We start from the raw sequence: 17,707 nt of genomic DNA on the forward strand, positions 1-17,707 counted from the left end.
GGTTACAATAGCATCTATTGTTATTTTTTATTATTATTATTTTATTGTATTTATTTGTATTATTGCAGTTCCTAGAATCCCTAGTCATGGATCAGGGCCCCATTGTGCTAGGTGTGGTACAAACACAGAAGAAAAAGAGTTTATAATCTAGTAAATCAAGCAGCATGAAAAGGTATCGCTGGCAGCTCAAGTCTCTGGTTTGACAATAAATGTCTTGAAACAAACATTGATGGGACAGGAACTACAGAAAATTATTCCCACTGCAATAGTACATTGAGCCATCGGTGACATTGTTTGAAATGTTTAAGTGTGACCGTGCTTCTTTAAAAAGCACGATGATTCAACTTTGTGACGCCAGACCTCCCTGGCAACTTTCCTAAAGTTCAAGGGCTATACCCCTTACTGGGGAGCTACATTGGTTATTTTATTGTGCTTCTTGTACTAACTGAGCACCTGAAGTCAGGGAGGGCATCAATATAAGATTTAAAAATGTTCCCACCATACAAATGGACAAAGGTCAAAGTCTATGGTGCTGCCACAGAGTCACAGTCACCACTGACCGGTTCTCAAATATAAATGTTTGATCTGGCGTATATAAGCATTAAACATAATGAAAGTTCATGTGTAAAACAAATTTTCTGCAGATTTCCATTCAAATGAATTTGTCTAGCCATTGAGACTGATGTCACAAATACTGCATTATTTCTTGGCAGTAACAATATAATTGAAATAATTAACTGTCGCAGGGTGGCTGGCCCTTTAAGGGAAGATGGGTCTCAGGCCCACCTGTGACACAGCCAACTCTCCTCCCTAGGTGGGGAAAAGTAAAGTCATGTGACAGGTGGCTCATGTGACCAAGTCATGCTTCTGGGGTAGATAAGGGAGATGCATGGGAGGAGGGGATTAATCAGAAGTCTAAAGCCTGACTTACGATGGAAATTAGGTCAGTATAACTCCATCGCTCAGGTGTGTGAAAAATCCACACCCCGAGTGACGCAGTTAAGCCAACTAAACCCCAAGTGTAGACAGCGCTAGGTTGACAGGAAAATTCTCCCATTGACCCAGTTGCTGCCTCTTGGGGAGGTGGATTACCTGTGCCAAGGGGAGAACTGCTCCTGTCGGCATAGGTATTGTCTTCACTGAAGCATTACAGCTTCGTTAAGTGTAGACAAGCCCTGAGTCAGAGGAATGGGAATGGGGTCTGCAGAAGCCCCTGAGATGGCAGGGGAGACTCTAGCAGGGAAGTCTGTTTGCTTGTTGGTGGGACCTGGTCTCCAAGCCACGGAAAAAAAGCTGGCAGACTGCACCTCACCACAGTCTTCCCTCAGAGGAAGGACTATTGTTAGGAGGGTTTTGTTTCTTGTTAGGAAGCCTTTGGGTATGTCTACTGTGCAATAAAAAATACATGTCACCGAACCTCAGAGCCCAGGGTCCGTTGACTCAGGCGGCAGAGCTAAAAGCAGCAGCGTAGGCGTTCAGGCTCAGGCTGGAGCTTGGGCTCTGAGACCCATCCCCTCACGGTTTCAGAGCTTGGGCTCCAGCTTGAGCCTGAACAGCTACACTGCAATTTTTAGCTCCTCAGCCTCATCCCTGAGAGCCTGACTTAGCTGACCCAGGCCAGCCACTGCCATGCCACAGGTCTTTTACTGGAGTGTATACCTACTCTTTGTTACCTAGTGGGGCGGGGTGGAACTGGTGGAGGGTAATTTAAAGGGGTGAGGGAGAAGCACAGCACAAGCCCTGTAAGGAAGGGTATGAAATCCCCTTAGCAAAGGGGGAAAGGTCTGAGCTTGGAAGGCCACTAGAAATGGTAAAGACCAAATAAATTATACCCTAGAAAGGGAATCTAAATACTTTGGATAGTAGAAATTTAGTGGGACATGCAGGAGGGAATTGAGGGGGGTGCTGTAGGATAACCCCATGCTATGAAGGGGTGCACTGGAGATGGTGGTGCTGCTACATTAACAAAAGAAATTATCTTCTTACTGAATTTTTTTCAATATGACTAATCCTGAAAAGGGACTGTCACTAAATGATGCCACAAATGTTTTAGAGGCAGATGAAGTCATATATTTTATTGGACCAACTTCTCTTTCACCAGCAAAAGTTGGTCCAATAAAAGCTATTACCTCCCCCACCTTATCTCTCTAATATCCTGGGCTCAACACGGCTACAAAACTGCAAGACACAAACATACAAAACTGAAAGTCACAAACGTAGGTCAAACATCCAATGAAGTGAGCTGTACCTCACGAAAGCTTATGCTCAAATAAATTTGTTAGTTTCTAGGATGCCACAAGTCCTCCTTTCCTTTTTGCGGATACAGACTAACACGGCTGCTACTCTGAAACCTGTCATTTTGCATCCGATGAAGTGAGCTGTATCTCACGAAAGCTTATGCTCAAATAAATTTATTAGTCTCTAAGGTGCCACAAGTTCTCCTTTTCTTTTTGCAAACATAGGTCGGTTCACTCCTGTCATTCCAGGAACATTGCTGCCCTCTGCTGCCACAAAGGGAACATAGCATGAATATCAGCGCACCAAAATTCATTTCATAGGGTATGTCTACACCACAATAAAACAGCCAACCCATGGCTGGCCCACATCAGCTGATTCAGGCTCCTGGGGCTTGGGCTGCGGGGCTATAAAATTGCACAGAAGATGTTCAGGCTTGGGCTGGAGCCTGGGCTCTGGAACACCATGAGGGGGAAGGGTCCCAATGCCTTGGCCCAAATGTCTATATTACAATTTTATCGCCCTGCAGCCTGAGCCCTGTGAGCCCAACACGAGACAGCCAGGGGTGTTTCATTGCCGTGTAGACATACCCATAGCGGTCCCGCAGAACAGATTCTACCACAATGGAATGGAACCTGTGACAGTTTAGGGGTGGCTTGATTACAGTCTGTAAGTATCTGCATGGGGAACAAATATTTAATAATGGGCTCTTCCATCTGGCAGAGAAAGGTCTAACACAACCCAATGGCTGGGAGTTGAAGCTAGCCAAATACAGACTGGAAATAAGGTGTCAATTTTTAACGGCGAGAGTAGGGTTGCCAAGCCTCCAGGATTGTCCTGGAGCGTCCAGGAACTAAAGATTAACCTTGAATTAAAGATGATGTCATGTGATCGATCTCCAGGTTTAATCCAACCAAAATTGGCAACCCTAGGTGAGAATAATTAACCACTGGAACAATTTCCTGGGGGGGGTGGAGGTGGGTTCTCCATCACCGATCACTTTAAAATCAAAACTGGATGTTTTCCAACAGGATCTGCCTGAGGAATTCTTTGGGGGCAGTTCTCACAACGGGTCAGACCGGATGATCTGGTCCCTGCTGGCCCTGGCCTCGGGGACTCGGGGCAAGCAGCAGGCCGGAGCGGGGAGCGTCGGCAGCTGCTCCTCCAGCGCACTCTGGAGCAGAGATGAAAGCAAGCAGGGGCTCCTGCTCTGGCCTGAGGTGGGAGCCCCGGGCCCCGCACCCCCGGGGGGTTCGGCTCCGCCGCCCCCTCGCGGGCCACAGGCATTCACCCCCCACTGGCCAGGAGTAGGAAGCAGCCAGTGCTCCTGAGGTGCAAGTACAACTAAGGGGGGGATTTGGGGGTGCAGTGGGGGGCAGGGTTGGAGGGAGGGAGAGCCACCCCCACCCCCTTGTGACCCTGCCCTTTGCCCTGGGGAGATGGCCCCAGACAGGGACACTGAGCCATGCGCCCCGTGCGCATGCGCGCCAAGCACAGCTGCGTCCCTCCCTCCGCCCCCCCGTTGGCATCCACTCCCAGCATGCTCCGCGCTGCGTCGGCGGAGCCAGCCGACGGCAAAGGGGCGGGGCAGGTCTGTGACTGGCGTTGGGAAGAGCCAGTCACACGGCGACGTCCGCGCCCCACGGCCGTCCCCGCGAGCCAATGGGAGAAAGGAGGGCGCGGCGGTCGCCGGAAGTGGGGGGTCGGCGGGAGGCTGCGCTCGTCTCCGCTGCCGGGCCGGTCAGGGGAGCCGCCGCCGCCGCCGAGGCGCCAGGTGAGCGCTGGGTCCGAGGGGCCTGCACGTGGAGCGCTCCCCCCCCCGCCCCCGGGCACCACAGAGCCCAGCTCCTTGCCCCTCCCCCCCAGCTCCCTTCGGGCGCCCTAGACCCTGCCCCCCCCACCACCACAGAGCCCAGCTCCTTGCCCCTCCCCCCCAGCTCCCTCCGGGCGCCCTAGAGCCTGCCCCCCCCCACACCACAGAGCCCAGCTCCTTGCCCCTCCCCCCCAGCTCCCTCCGAGCACCCTAGAGCCTGCCCCCCCCACCACAGAGCCCAGCTCCTTGCCCCTCCCCCCCAGCTCCCTCCGGGCGCCCTAGAGCCTGCCCCCCCCCACACCACAGAGCCCAGCTCCTTGCCCCTCCCCCCCAGCTCCCTCCGGGCGCCCTAGAGCCTGCCCCCCCCCCACACACCACAGAGCCCAGCTCCTTGCCCCTCCCCCCCAGCTCCCTCCGGGCGCCCTAGAGCCTGCCCCCCCCCCCCCCCCACACCACAGAGCCCAGCTCCTTGCCCCTCCCCCCCAGCTCCCTCCGGGCGCCCTAGAGCCTGCCCCCCCCCCCCCCACAGAGCCCAGCTCCTTGCCCCTCCCCCCCAGCTCCCTTCGGGCGCCCTAGACCCTGCCCTCCCCCCCCCCCACACACACACACACACCACAGAGCCCAGCTCCTTGCCCCTCCCTCCCAGCTCCCTCCGGGCACCTAGAGCCCAGCTGCCCCTCCCCCCCGGCTACCTCTGGGCACCCTAGAGCCTGCCCTCACCCCCCCACACACACACACCACATAGCCCAGCTCCTTGCCCCTCCCTCCCAGCTCCCTCCGGGCACCTAGAGCCCAGCTGCCCCTCCCCCCCGGCTACCTCTGGGCACCCTAGAGCCTGCCCCCTTTCCCCAGCTCCCTCCGGGCACTACAGAGCCTGCCTCTTCCCCCCAGCACCACTCTGCCCAGCCAACCCCCGCCCCAGGCAGGTGGCTGGCAGTGGTGTCTGGGGCTCGCCTAAGATGTACAGGGCCTGTCGCCGGAGGCACTGGGCCGCTCGCAGCCCCTAGTGGTTCCTCCTCACTGAGAGGGGTGCAGTGACTTGCCTCAGGTGATGCAGGAAATGAGCGGAGAGGTGGGTGATTACACCTGGGTTTCCTTGGTGCCAGGCAAATGCTCTAACCGCTGTACCACCCTTCCCCCGGGCTGGGGCTTTGCTCACTGCTGACAAGGGCTTGGGGATGCGTGCGGCCTGTCATTGCCCAGAGCAGACCATATCAGGGTGGTGTGTTGACAACTCCGTGCCCCAGCCTCACTCGCAAGGATGAGAGTTGGGAATCCTCCATCATTTTGGATCCATTTAAAGGGAAGGATTTAGTTTGTCTTTTTGAAGGGGAGTTATGCTGTGTCTGATTTTAAATTGATCATTGGAGTGACTCATCCAAAGCTGGGGGCTGTGTGGTCAGGGGGCTGGTTATGGACGTGATGGAGCCTTTTATCTTTGTGACCAGTCCGATGTGGCTTAAGGTGGCAGGGATGGAAAGTGTCTACATCCGATGGCTGCTTACTGGCCTGTGTGAAATTTAGGAAGGTTTCTGCCTCATTTGTGGCGGACAAGCGTCTGACTCTCAAAAAACACCAAACAGAGCACCCTCATCTACAGTCCGAGCAGAGATCCCAAGCACTGAATGAGTGTCAAGGCTGAACCCTGCTTGTGCCTCTAGAAGCCCTTCGAGACCAGGGTACATTAAGTAGTGGGAGAAAAGCTTGCTCTGTTGCTATACCTGTTTTGTGGATAAACTAAGAACTTCAGCTTGTAATTTTGATAGACCAGTCCCTACCATGCTTGGTAAATACTAAATTTGGATCTAAAGAACAACACTGGTTTTAAAAATATATCTTGTAGCATTTATAGTAGTCCATTTTCCTATAGTTGCCAGCATAAGAAGTGATTAAAGAAATCACTATAATATTGAAAGCCAAGGTCTAACTGGAGATCTTGATGGGACAGGTGGTATCTTTCTAGCAGTGACCTTACATCACATTTGCTGAAAGGGGCAGCTGCACTATATTTAGATATACTGTAAAACTAATTTATAACTAGCCTAATCCTACATTTTTATGGGTTATTCCACAGGTACTTTCATGCGCCACAATGGGTGAACCTCAGCAAGTGAGTGCTCTACCTCCACCTCCAATGCAGTATATAAAGGAATATACAGATGAAAATATTCGGAAAGGTCTAGCCCCTAAGCCTCCACCACCTGTGAAAGACAGCTACATGATGTTTGGTAACCAATTCCAGTGTGATGATCTCATTATTCGACCCTTGGAAAGCCAAGGCATTGAACGATTGCATCCCATGCAGTTTGACCACAAGAAGGAACTAAGGAAACTCAATATGTCTATCCTGATAAACTTTTTGGACCTCTTGGATATCTTGATAAGGAGCCCAGGCAGCATAAAACGGGAGGAGAAACTGGAAGACTTAAAACTGCTTTTTGTCCATGTCCATCATCTTATAAATGAATATCGACCCCACCAAGCCAGGGAGACACTAAGGGTTATGATGGAGGTGCAGAAACGTCAGCGTTTGGAGACTGCTGAGAGGTTTCAGAAGCATTTAGAGCGAGTTGTAGAAATGATCCAGAACTGCCTGGCCTCCTTACCTGATGATTTGCCTCATTCAGAGGGAGGGATGAGGTTAAAAACTGAGCCCATGGATACTGATGACCGCAACAATTGTATTGGACAGAATGAACAGCAGAGAGAGCGCGCTGGCTGCAAGAAAGATCAGGTTTTAGACAAAGATGCTGCTATGTGTAGCATTATTGATGAAATGACATGAAAAGACACTTTTGTAATTGTATAAAGTTTTGGGGGGCAAGAAGTGGACTTGATGCTAGAGGTCATATGGCATGGGGTTTTTTGTTGGATTTTTTTTTCCTTCTGCTTTTGGTATCTATGTAAATAAACAATCACGGAATTTAGTGTATATAAAATAACCCAGATGTCTTATTTTTGTAATCCTAGGTAAGGATTTTGCAGGTGACCAAACAGAAGCATTGCTTGATATTTTGTAGATGCAATTTGTGTGGTGTGCTGTTCAGAACAGAAAAGAATAAGTCTTACAATATTTTGTTGAAATAAGTGCATCATGTCAGTTGAAGTAAGCTTTATTCCATGGCTTTATTATATTTTCATCAATCATTTGCTGGTTTATAGATGCACTTATTTTGTGAATTTCCATAAAATATGGGATTGAGAAAAGATCAGCCTCTGTAGGAAATCTGGAGTTGACAATTTCAAATAAGTTAAAGGTACCTTGTAAAAATGTTATGGTAAGTAACTATAAAAGTATATTCTGGTATAAAAGATGGGTTTATTATTATTGCTGACAATGTTGGTAGGTCAAAATTTCATTCTCTCCTTTTTAGTTTTGTAAAGTCAATGTAATTGTCTAAAAGAATGCTCACTTTCATTAGTGGCTTAAAAATTCAGTGTTGGTAGCCTAACATTCATAAGTAACTCTACAATAAACTCTGTGCATGAGACAGTCTCGGTAACAAAATAGATTTAAATTTTCCAAGGACTAATAAGCAGTAATTCTTTTAAAACAGGAGATACCTAGATACTCACTCCTTTAAACATAACAGGGAATATTCTTTAAATGCTAACTCTGAATTAAATGTACACATTCACTGAAAATAGCTGACGTGAGAGCACGCGCCACTTCCCTCTTAGCCAGGATCAAGTCACAGAATCAAGCCCTGTGTAAAGACAGGAGGATTTAACCAATAATTTTTATTACTTATTATTTTCATCTTGTGAACACTAACAAATTAATCCCAGCAAAAAATCCATTTTGTAGAAAGACTTTACAGTCTGTTTTGAATAAAACTTAATCTAATTCCTTTCAGTGACTGAGAGGTGAGTCAGGCCCTGGTACAGTACAATTGTTAAAACAAAAACAAAAAAACCTTTTTGTGCAACTATTTTTCAGAATGTTGCAGCCTCCCGTAATCCCTCTTACATGCTAGATTCCATGTGTGCACCAGTGTACATCCATGACCCTTTCCTCCTCCCCTCCCCCCACTTGTTCCTTTTAGAAACATCATAGACTTTCAGGGAGTAACGTTAGTACAATATCCATGCCCTTTACAATGAAACCTCATTGAGTACTATTTCCCAGCTGAAACTAGAGCAGCATACATGTTACTTCTACCCACTTATCCTCTAATAACATGCAGGCAGGAAAAACAGGAAGGTTCTAAAATAAAAACTTACATTTGCAAACAGATGAAAAGACTTGTACTTCAAAACCCCTTGAGACTTGTCTCTGATTAAATTCTTTGTTTTTAAAAATCTCACCCACTGTATCTTGGGCTTAATGACTGATTCAGGTCATTTCAATGGCGTTGTACATAATTTTTTTTTGTGTAAAAACTTCCTAGGTTGACAGACTGTTGTAAAATGAAGACCTTCAACCATGATCCTCCTCCTGTTTGGAATCAATGAGAAATTTTGACACTAAGTTCAGTAGGAGCAGGATCACACACTTTAATCACAAAAGTATATTGCTAGCAGTGATGAAGTGCCCCAATTTGCTGTAGTGAGTTGAGGCCTATGCCCATCTCTACTGCCAGTAGAGTCACCAGTCAGGGCAATCTTTATCTTGTGGACAGTTGCTGAAATTTAAACAATGCTTTTAATAAGTTTGTAGCAGATAGTGTTGAAATAAAGGTCATTCAACTGAAGAATCTATTAACCTGTGCTTTCTGTATAAAATGAATGTCTGGGTAAGCTCTTTATTTGGTTCTTAACCCTGATTAGAGAGGTCTGGAAGTGTTCAGTCCTAGCTAACAAGAATGACTAGATCCTGAACTTTGACATTTAAGGTTCAAAACCAAATGGCGTATGTCTAATCATACTTGCTCATTTATTAAAGTGCCCAGTATCTCTTTTGGGTTTCAGAGGCCGTCTATGCTTATTGGTTTCAAGGGAGCTGTAAATAACAATTTTGCACTACTCTAACTCCTTAGGTACGGAAATGTTAAGATGGGTGGTTCAGAAATATGTTTTGTTAATTTAAATCCACGGTCGAGGTTTAATTTAATTCTAAGATATAGTACACAGTCATGTAACATGATTACTGACATATTTTTGAGATAAAGTGATAAAAGTAATTTTTAAGATCATACAATAAAACTTCTCATCTAGTAACAGAAATTTTATATGGCCACTACTGACCCTTTGAGGCAAGATTAGAAAAAAGCAGCGTCTCCCATCAACATTCCACCAGAAGAATGAAAAAAGTAAACCTTGGGCCAGCTTTACAAAGGTATTCAGCTGCATAAAGATCCAGACAGGCAGCTAGTAGGAATTTCAAAAGCACCTCCTAAGCAGGATACATGTTTAAGTCCTATTGAAAAATCTTTCAAAATCTGGCTCCCTAGCCACACTTGGCTGTACAAAATGAAACAATGAGCAATAACTGAAAACTACTGTTATCGGAGGTCAAGATGACTTTCAGTTTTATGCTGTGTAATTTAACCTTTTTAATGATGTGCCTTCTAAAGTGCTAATGGAAACCTTTCCAATTACTCTGCCTGAGTCCTAACATTTTTGAAAATATAACACCACTCCTAGGATCACATAGTGCACTATCAGATCTTTATATGGGCATCAAACAGTATCGATGGTTAGGGCCAACAGATTTATGGGACAGTTTGCATTGATTACTGCCCCCTGCCCATTCTTGATAAAAATACCTATTAAAGTCTTGGGGTCAAACACATTTAGAAATGCATTCTGAAAATACTACACTCCCTGTACCCTGTTGAAGGGAAAGGTGCACTAACAATGGTCCTGTGAAGTTGTCCAGTAGGCCAGTCACCTTACCTATTTCTTGAGTGTTTGTTTAATAACACACTGCACCTCCCTGCAGCGGTTTAGCAGGTGGGGTTTTCCAATGTTTTTTGGTGACCTATAGACTTACCTGGATGATTAATAATCTTCTGCAAAAATACTGTGACCAATCTGTGTTCCACCACATGGAAGTAGCCAAAATTACATTTGATCAAAAAATTAATAATTTGAGATATGTTTTGGGGGTAATTTAAATTATAAAAACTAGGGAATCGATTAATAAAAACTGATTTTTCTCCTAAGAACGCTCTAGCCTTCTGTCTCCTTTTCCTCTTCCATTCTGCAGTACACATTAGGATAATCACTTTTCTGATATCTATGCAATGCGGCTAAGCAAAAGGGGAAAATGGGCAGAGAACCATCAAAAATATTCTACCATCCTCCATTGTTTTGGAGCCAGTGCTTGTTTCCTTCATATTATTTGATGTAATGTAGTTATGTTTTCTTGTGAATTCAGTTTCCTTTTTATTTGTCAGAATGGGCAATTAAAAATAGTCATTTGTTGGGATGACAGAGTTGGAAAAAGGAGTTTCTCCTGTTGGACAAAATTTTCATGTCCTCACTTAATTTAACAACCTGTTGCCTTTTTTTAATTTTGCAAAATTGCCCATTGTTGTGATTGGGTATAAGGTTCCTCTGTTTTAGGAAGAGAGGTCATGGTTAGGTCAGGATTACCCAACTATGTTAGCCTCCTACCTAACCTTGATCTCCTTTTCCAGTTTAGACACACCCTAATTTATACTCAAGATGGTTGGAAAAAAATTGCATTGGAATTCTGCCTCTGTAGCATCAGTTTTCAGAGTAACAGCCGTGTTAGTCTGTATTCACAAAAAGAAAAGGAGTACTTGTGGCACCTTGGAGACTAACCAATTTATTTGAGCATAAGCTTTCGTGAGCTACAGCATCCAATGAAGTGAGCTGTACTCCTTTTCTTGTAGCATCAGTAGGTGCTTGAGTGAGGAGTTCAAGCAATTGAAACATCATTTCATTTCATAGGATGTTTATAGTACCAATTATGCCAAAAGCAGTTTCCTTTGAAATATAAGGAGTTAGAATGAATATCCAAAGCTCCCCGTAGGCTGATGGTGTCCAGTGATGGGGTGGCTTTGGATCATCTGACTACCAATGACTTACGTTAAATCTTCTGTATGAAGAATGGTAATGAGTTTGGAGTGTCCTGTAGCAGTTATAGACAAAGACTCTTTCTGGCCCAGATATGTAGCTGCTTTCTAGAGTTCTGTGCTCTGGATGTACCTGTGAATGTGCTAGAATTACAGGAAAACCCAAGTGTTTGTTACTGCGGGATTAGGTGGCTGCAGAAAGTTTCTTTTACTCAGAATATGTGAATTAAAGGAAGACGTTCAAAAACAAAGTACCAGTGCACCTTGCCCCAAGCGGTTAGCCAATATTCAGGGCCTTACTGGGATTAGTCGTTAGGAGGAGAAAATGATAGTCGGGTATTTCTATGGTGAATCCCTGTTTATGAAAAATGTACAAAGTCCTGTTAACCTGAACACAGTATGAATAAACAGGAGACAATGTCCTTGTTCAGAAATCCAAGTCTGCCTCTTGCTATTCCTGTTCCCAAAAGAAGTTCTCTTGGCTTTCTGCTAGAGCCCCACTACATTACTACAATGCTGATTTGGGTTTCTCCCTGCTTTGTTGTACCTTTCATGTGCAGACACACACAGGTGCAATTAACTCAATGTCCTGCCCCCTGAATTTTGCTGTCAGTCTCAGGGAAACCTCTGAGCTAGCATGGCACAGCTTATACTCCAGGCTTTCCATGCTGCTCTATGCATTGGGTGTTGACTTCTATTTTAGCTGTCACTAAACTAAATAGCATTCAACTGCTTCTCAAGTTAGGCTGAATGAAAGGTGGCTAGCAGTCCCCCCATCTGCAAGGAGGTCTGTGGCATAGATCAGAGATGCTTGCTGGCAGCAACCACCAGCCTCCAGCATAATAATACAAAATAATGGAATAATAATCTAAACTGCATTGATATGAGTTGGGCAGCTGTGTAATCTACGAGGAGGTGGAGTGCTAGAATGGTAGTCATTCTAAAAGGAATTGCTGCCCCAGGGCTTTTTTTTCCGATGAAGATGATGGGGCTACAGGGTCAGTGGGGGATTTCACAGGATCTAGAATGAGTTCTGTAGTTTATTTCGTAGTGCATGAGAACACCCTAAATCAAGGGGGGGGGAAAGAGCTCACTTTAAGGGTTACTAAATTTCCAAAGAGTTTGTGCTACTAACCTGGCCATGTGCAAACACCATTTCAGGCGCAATGGTGCAGCAGCTCCCAACCACTTGTAAAGGAAAGTGCCACAGAAGGCCCAGGATAAAGTTCAACCCTGTGTACGGAGTCAGCAGGAGGTTTAAATCCTGCTCAACGAAAGGAGAAAACGAATAAGCAGGACTTGCGCTCTGAATTTGTGCTGGCCCTCTGAATTTCAGCAGGATTAGCTTGAGGAATAAGTCCAGAAATTGTGTGCACCAAGGAATTTTCAAACCACCCCATGTAAGTGGGATTTCAGCCCTAGAGGTCTGTGCCACCATTTGCACCTGGTATTGCCTCCACCAAGAGACCGGCCCATAGCAACTGTCCTATTTTGGCTCGTCAGACCAGTCGTGTTACCCATCACAGAGACAAACACCCAGTAACATTTGTGTCCTCACAGCGGTAACATGCTCCCGCCTCACGCTGTGTCCAGCCTCTGGCCCAGCAAGGGCAGAAAAATGGATGAGGGTCATGGATTGAGTAGAACCCTGCCAGATCCACGCATCAAGAACTACAGGGCATGAGTTAACAGTTCCAGGTACCGCGGGGACAAGTCTTGCAAAGATACAGGTGAGGCTCATACTGTGAGTAATCAGTTACAAGGGGGTCTGGAGAACCGCATACAGACAAAAGCCATATAATAGCTATGGTGGTGGTTGTCATCGCTGTCTTGGGATGTCCTGCAGAAAAGTGCCTGTGAGGACCATCAATGGACCCTTCGGGGTTGTAACACGCTGTGCCTCTTCCATGAGCATGGAGAAGTTTGAGAGCCGCTGTCAGGAGGATTAGTCAGGATAGCTTCCCCCAGAGACAAGCAACACCAACATCAGTGCAGACTGTGTGCCTTTGCACGCTTCCCAAACTGTCCTGGGTCCTGACAACTGAATTCCAGTTAGGTCAGGGAGCCGCACACACAGCTGCTGAGAGAATCAACCATATGTAAGCTGGACAGATCAAAGAACTGTTCTCTCTCTCCCTGCGTTGTCCTGGCTAGGGTCAGGAGGGTGAGGCTGTGCGGCAGCTGGGCACATGGGTGCTTCCTGTGCTTGGACAGAACCACATCTTGGGCAAAAGCACCATGGCTTTGGTATGTGTCCTGCTGTCATCTTCACCCTGATTTGGTGGTTGGGGGGGAACACACACATCAATAGACCCACCTGAAATGGAAATATGTGGCAAGCTTATTGGGATGGTGGTGTGACTGAGATGTAAGGCAAGCCCCATTACACTGAATTGTATCCTATCCCCATTTCAATTACTGTTGTATCTTTGTCTGCCGGTTCTGCCGTATCAGGGTCTCCATTGAGAGGAGTGGTGGGTCAGAATGTTGTTTTACCCTGTAAATACCATGTTGATAACAAAAATAACATCACAACAATGTACTTACCCAATCATAAGGGAAGCGACAGTTGCCTTCTGCAGTTGCTACTTTTGGTTGAAAGTTCCCCATCAAGGTACTGTATATGCTTTAGTAACTCTTGGGTGAATTTGTCCTCTGAGGCTTTGAGGACCTTGATTAAAATCTCCTGTGCTCAAGCAGGTTTTAACTAAGGTTTCTGAAATACTGCTGAACAGTTTGCTTTTGAAGCTAACCCATTTCAGGTGCAGCCATTGCTAATGTGGACAAGGAGAAAGGAGCAAAGGGCTAACTACAGGAAAAGGCAATCCTCATTAGGGCTATGAGAGAGTATTCAGTATGGCAAGTGTAACTGACATCATTTGGAAAGTGAAAATCATAAGTTTTTTCGGAAATGAACATTTTTTCTTCAAGCCCTTGGAAAGTTTAAAGAAGACTGTTCTCTGCCTCTTTTTCAGTGATCACCATGGCTCCTTGCTTCATCCTGAAGAGGATCCTAATGGTCCTATTTACAGGTAACTAAGGTGAATAAGAGAATAACAGATAGTGGATGGGGCTGTGATAGGTAACTACTGCATAATAGAAAAGGAGGACTTGTGGCATCTTAGAGACTAACAAATTTATTTGAGCATAAGCTTTCGTGAGCTACAGCTCACTTCATCGGATGCATAATAGTTACTGAGTTTTCCTGGAGAGTAACTAAATATGGACTAAACTGGATGTCTCCTAAAGAAGGCTGGTCATGTGTCACAGTGTTGTAGTTTGCCACAGCCGCTGCAATCTTCTGCAATGTAAATAATAAGCCAGAGCGGCTCAATAGCCTTCTGTGGAGCTCCTCTAGCTTTCGTTTTCTTTTATAAAAAATAAATTTCTGGGCATTGTGGTTGCAGAAATAACCATCCAAATGTGAACTGTGAGCAGCAGGGTCTGAAAGGCCTACTGACAAACAGCAAATGCACAGAACTTTTTCCTTTCCATACTGTTTCGCCTGGGTTCCGAGATCTATGCAGCCATGTCATTTAGAAATGTATCGAAAGACCTACTTTCATTTTTGTAAAAGTTTCATCGGTAGTCTGTCTGCATTATGCTTTTCCTGGATGCTAACACATCCATCTTGCCCAGCTAAATCAAGGTTAAAGGTGTAAGACTTTGTTTTCACTGGGAAAAGGTCAGGATTAGCTTAACTAACTGCTACCTAATATTGATCTTCTTTCCCATACAAACGCTCATTTATATTGGACCTGTTTGGAAAAAATTGCATTGGGAAGTATTTACACCCACTGCAGAGCATTCTACCCCGGTAGCGTTAGGAGTTACTTGAGTGAGGAATTTAGGGTATCAATAGCCTTCTATTTTATTTGAGAGGAAGCTTCCTTTGAAATGTGAGGTGCTAGAATGAGTATTCAAAGCTCCCCTTTTGTGTGCCTGGTTAAGGGCTGGCTTTGATTGACATTTGGATTATCTGAACAGGAATGACTTTGATCAACACCCTTAGCACAAAAGATTTAATGCACTGGAGGTGCAGTAAATACACAATATCCTGTAACTGTTACAGAGAGAAACAGTCTAGCTGGCACAGAAATACTGCTGCTTTCTACAGCTCTTGTGTGCTGGTTTTGTCTGTGAGTACACTAGACTTGCAGGGAAACTGAAGGGATTTTTACGACTGAATTAGGTGATTAGACAAAACTTCTCATACACAAATATGTGAATTAAATATAGAAGTGAATGTTGAAGTTGTGTAATCTGGTGGGGGTGCGGAATGATATTCATGGTAATTCAAACAGGAAATGCAACCTGATGCCATGTATTATTCAAAGAGGAAGATGGTTATAAGGAGCATTGGGGGTTTCCACAGCATTTTTAAAGTGAGTTCTGTATTTTATCCAATGTTCTATTGTCTCATGGTGGGTATGCTCATGCACGTGCTCAGTCAAGAAAGCAAGAGAGAGCTAGCTCACTAAAAGCTCTGTTACATTTTCAAAGGGTTTATGCCACTTAACTGGCCACTTGCAAACACAATGTCCAGTCTAACATGCAAGTTTACCTGCCCAGCACTTTTCAAGGAAGATGGAACTGGAACTGAACATCCAGAGTGAATCTGCTCCCTGTACGTAGGACATAAGAATGGCCAGGCTGGGTCAGACCAATGGTCCATCTAGCCCAGTATCCTGTCTTCTGGCAGTGGCCAGTGCCAGGTGCTTCAGAAGGAATGAACGGAACACGTAATCATCAAGTGATCCACCCCCTGTATCCCAATTCCAGCTTCTGGCAGAGGCTAGGGACACCCAGAGCATGGAGTTGCATCCCTGACCATCTTGGATAACAGCCATTCATGCACCCTATCCTCCATGAATGGATCTCATTCTTTTTTGAACCCAATTATAGTCTTGGCCTTCACAACTTCCCCTGGCAATGAGTTCCACAGGTTGACTGCGCGTTGTATGAAGAAATACTTCCTTTTAAACCTGCTGCCTATTAATTTCTTTGGGTGAAGGAGTAAATAACACTTCCTTAGTCACTTTCTCCACACCAGTCATGGTTTTATAGGCCTCTCTCATATCCCCTCTTAGTTGTCTTTTTTCCAAACTGAACAGGCCCAGTCTTTTTAATCTCTCCTCATCCGGAAGCTGTTCTGTATCCCTAATCATTGTTGTTGCCCTTCTCTGTGCCTTTTTCAATTCTAATATACCTTTTTGAGATGGTGTGACCAGAACTGCACACAGTGTTCAAGGTGTGGGAGTATCCTGGATTCATTTTAGCATTATGATATTTTCTCTCTTATCTTTTCCTTTCCTAATAGTTCCTAATGTTGTTAGCTTTTTGATTGTTGCTACACACTGAACAGATGTTTTCAGAGAACTATCCACAATGACTCTAAGATCTCTTTCTTAAGTGGTAACAACTCATTTAGATCCTATCATTTTATATATATAGTTGGTATTATGTTTTCCAATGTGCATTACTTTGTATTTATTAACATTTAATTTCATCTGCCATTTTGTTGTCCAGTCACCCAGTTCTGTGAGATCCCTTTGTAACTCTTTGCAGGATGCTTTGAACTTAACTATCTTGAGCAATTTTGTATCGTCTGCAAATGTTGCCACCTCACTGTTCACCCCCTTTTCCAGATCATTTATGAATATGTCAGATGACATTGGTCCCAGTACAGATCCCTGTGGGATACCACTAGTTACCTCTCTTCATTCTGAAAACTGACCATTTATCCTACCCTTTGTTTCCTATCTTTTAACCAGTTACTGATCCATAAGAGGACCTGCCCTCTTATCCCATGACAGTTTACTTTGCTTAAGAGACTTTGGTGAAAGACCTAGTCAAAGGCTTTCTGAAAATCTAAGTACACTGTATGTACTGGATCCCCCTTGTCCACATAGAATCATAGGACTGGAAGGGACCTCGAGAGGTCATCTAGTCCAGTCCTCTGCACTCATGGCAGGACTAAGTACTATCTAGACCACCCCTGGCAGGTGTTTGTCTAAACTGCTCTTTAAAAACTCAGTGATGGAGATTCCACAACCTCCTTGGGCAATTTATTCCAGTGCTTAAGCACCCTGACAGGAATTTTTTCCTAATGTCCAACCTAAACCTCCCTTGCTGCAATTTAAGTCCATTGTTTCTTGTCCTATCCTCAGAAGTTGAGAACAATTTTTCCTCTCCTGCTTGTAACACTCTTTCATGTACTTGAAAACTGTTATCACATCCCTTCTATCGTCTCATCTCCAGACTAAACAAACCCAATTTTTTCAATCTTCCCTCACAGGTCATGTTTTCTAGACCTTTCATCATTTTTGTTGCTCTTCTTTGGACTTTATCCAATTTGTCCACATCTTTCCTGAAATGTGGCACCCAGAACTGGACACAATACTCCAGCTGAGGCCTAAGCAATGCAGAGTAGAGTGGAAGAATTACTTCTCATGTGTTTTTGTTTTGTTTTGTTTTTTGACCCCTTCAAAGAATTCTAATACATTTGTGAGTCATGACTTCCCTTTACCAAAGTCATGTTGACTCTACCACAACAAATAATCTTCATCTATATGTCTGATAATTCTGTTCTGTATTATAGTCAAATAATTTGCCTGGTGCTAAAGTTAAGCTTACCAGCCTGTAATGGCCAGAATTGCCTCTGGAGCTTTTG

The 17,707-nt window shown here is 45.0% G+C and overlaps 1 protein-coding gene across 1 annotated transcript; it reads left to right on the forward strand.

Moving 5' to 3' along the window:
- Positions 1-3,906: 3,906 nt before the first annotated feature.
- On the forward strand, positions 3,907-10,118 carry MED7 (mediator complex subunit 7). The gene is made up of 2 exons (XM_074962055.1): positions 3,907-4,009; positions 6,123-10,118. Exon 2 carries the CDS (start codon positions 6,141-6,143, stop codon positions 6,831-6,833), a length of 693 nt encoding a protein of 230 aa, XP_074818156.1. The 5' UTR covers positions 3,907-4,009; positions 6,123-6,140; the 3' UTR covers positions 6,834-10,118.
- The last annotated feature ends 7,589 nt before the right edge of the window (positions 10,119-17,707 follow it).

Source organism: Natator depressus, chromosome 8 (assembly GCF_965152275.1).
Source record: "Natator depressus isolate rNatDep1 chromosome 8, rNatDep2.hap1, whole genome shotgun sequence".
Lineage (NCBI taxonomy): Eukaryota > Metazoa > Chordata > Testudines > Cheloniidae > Natator > Natator depressus.

What these genes read in the sequence shown, in the direction of transcription:
- MED7 (XM_074962055.1), top strand. Translation starts at nt 6,141, where the DNA reads ATGGGTGAACCTCAGCAAGTGAGTGCTCTACCTCCACCTCCAATGCAG.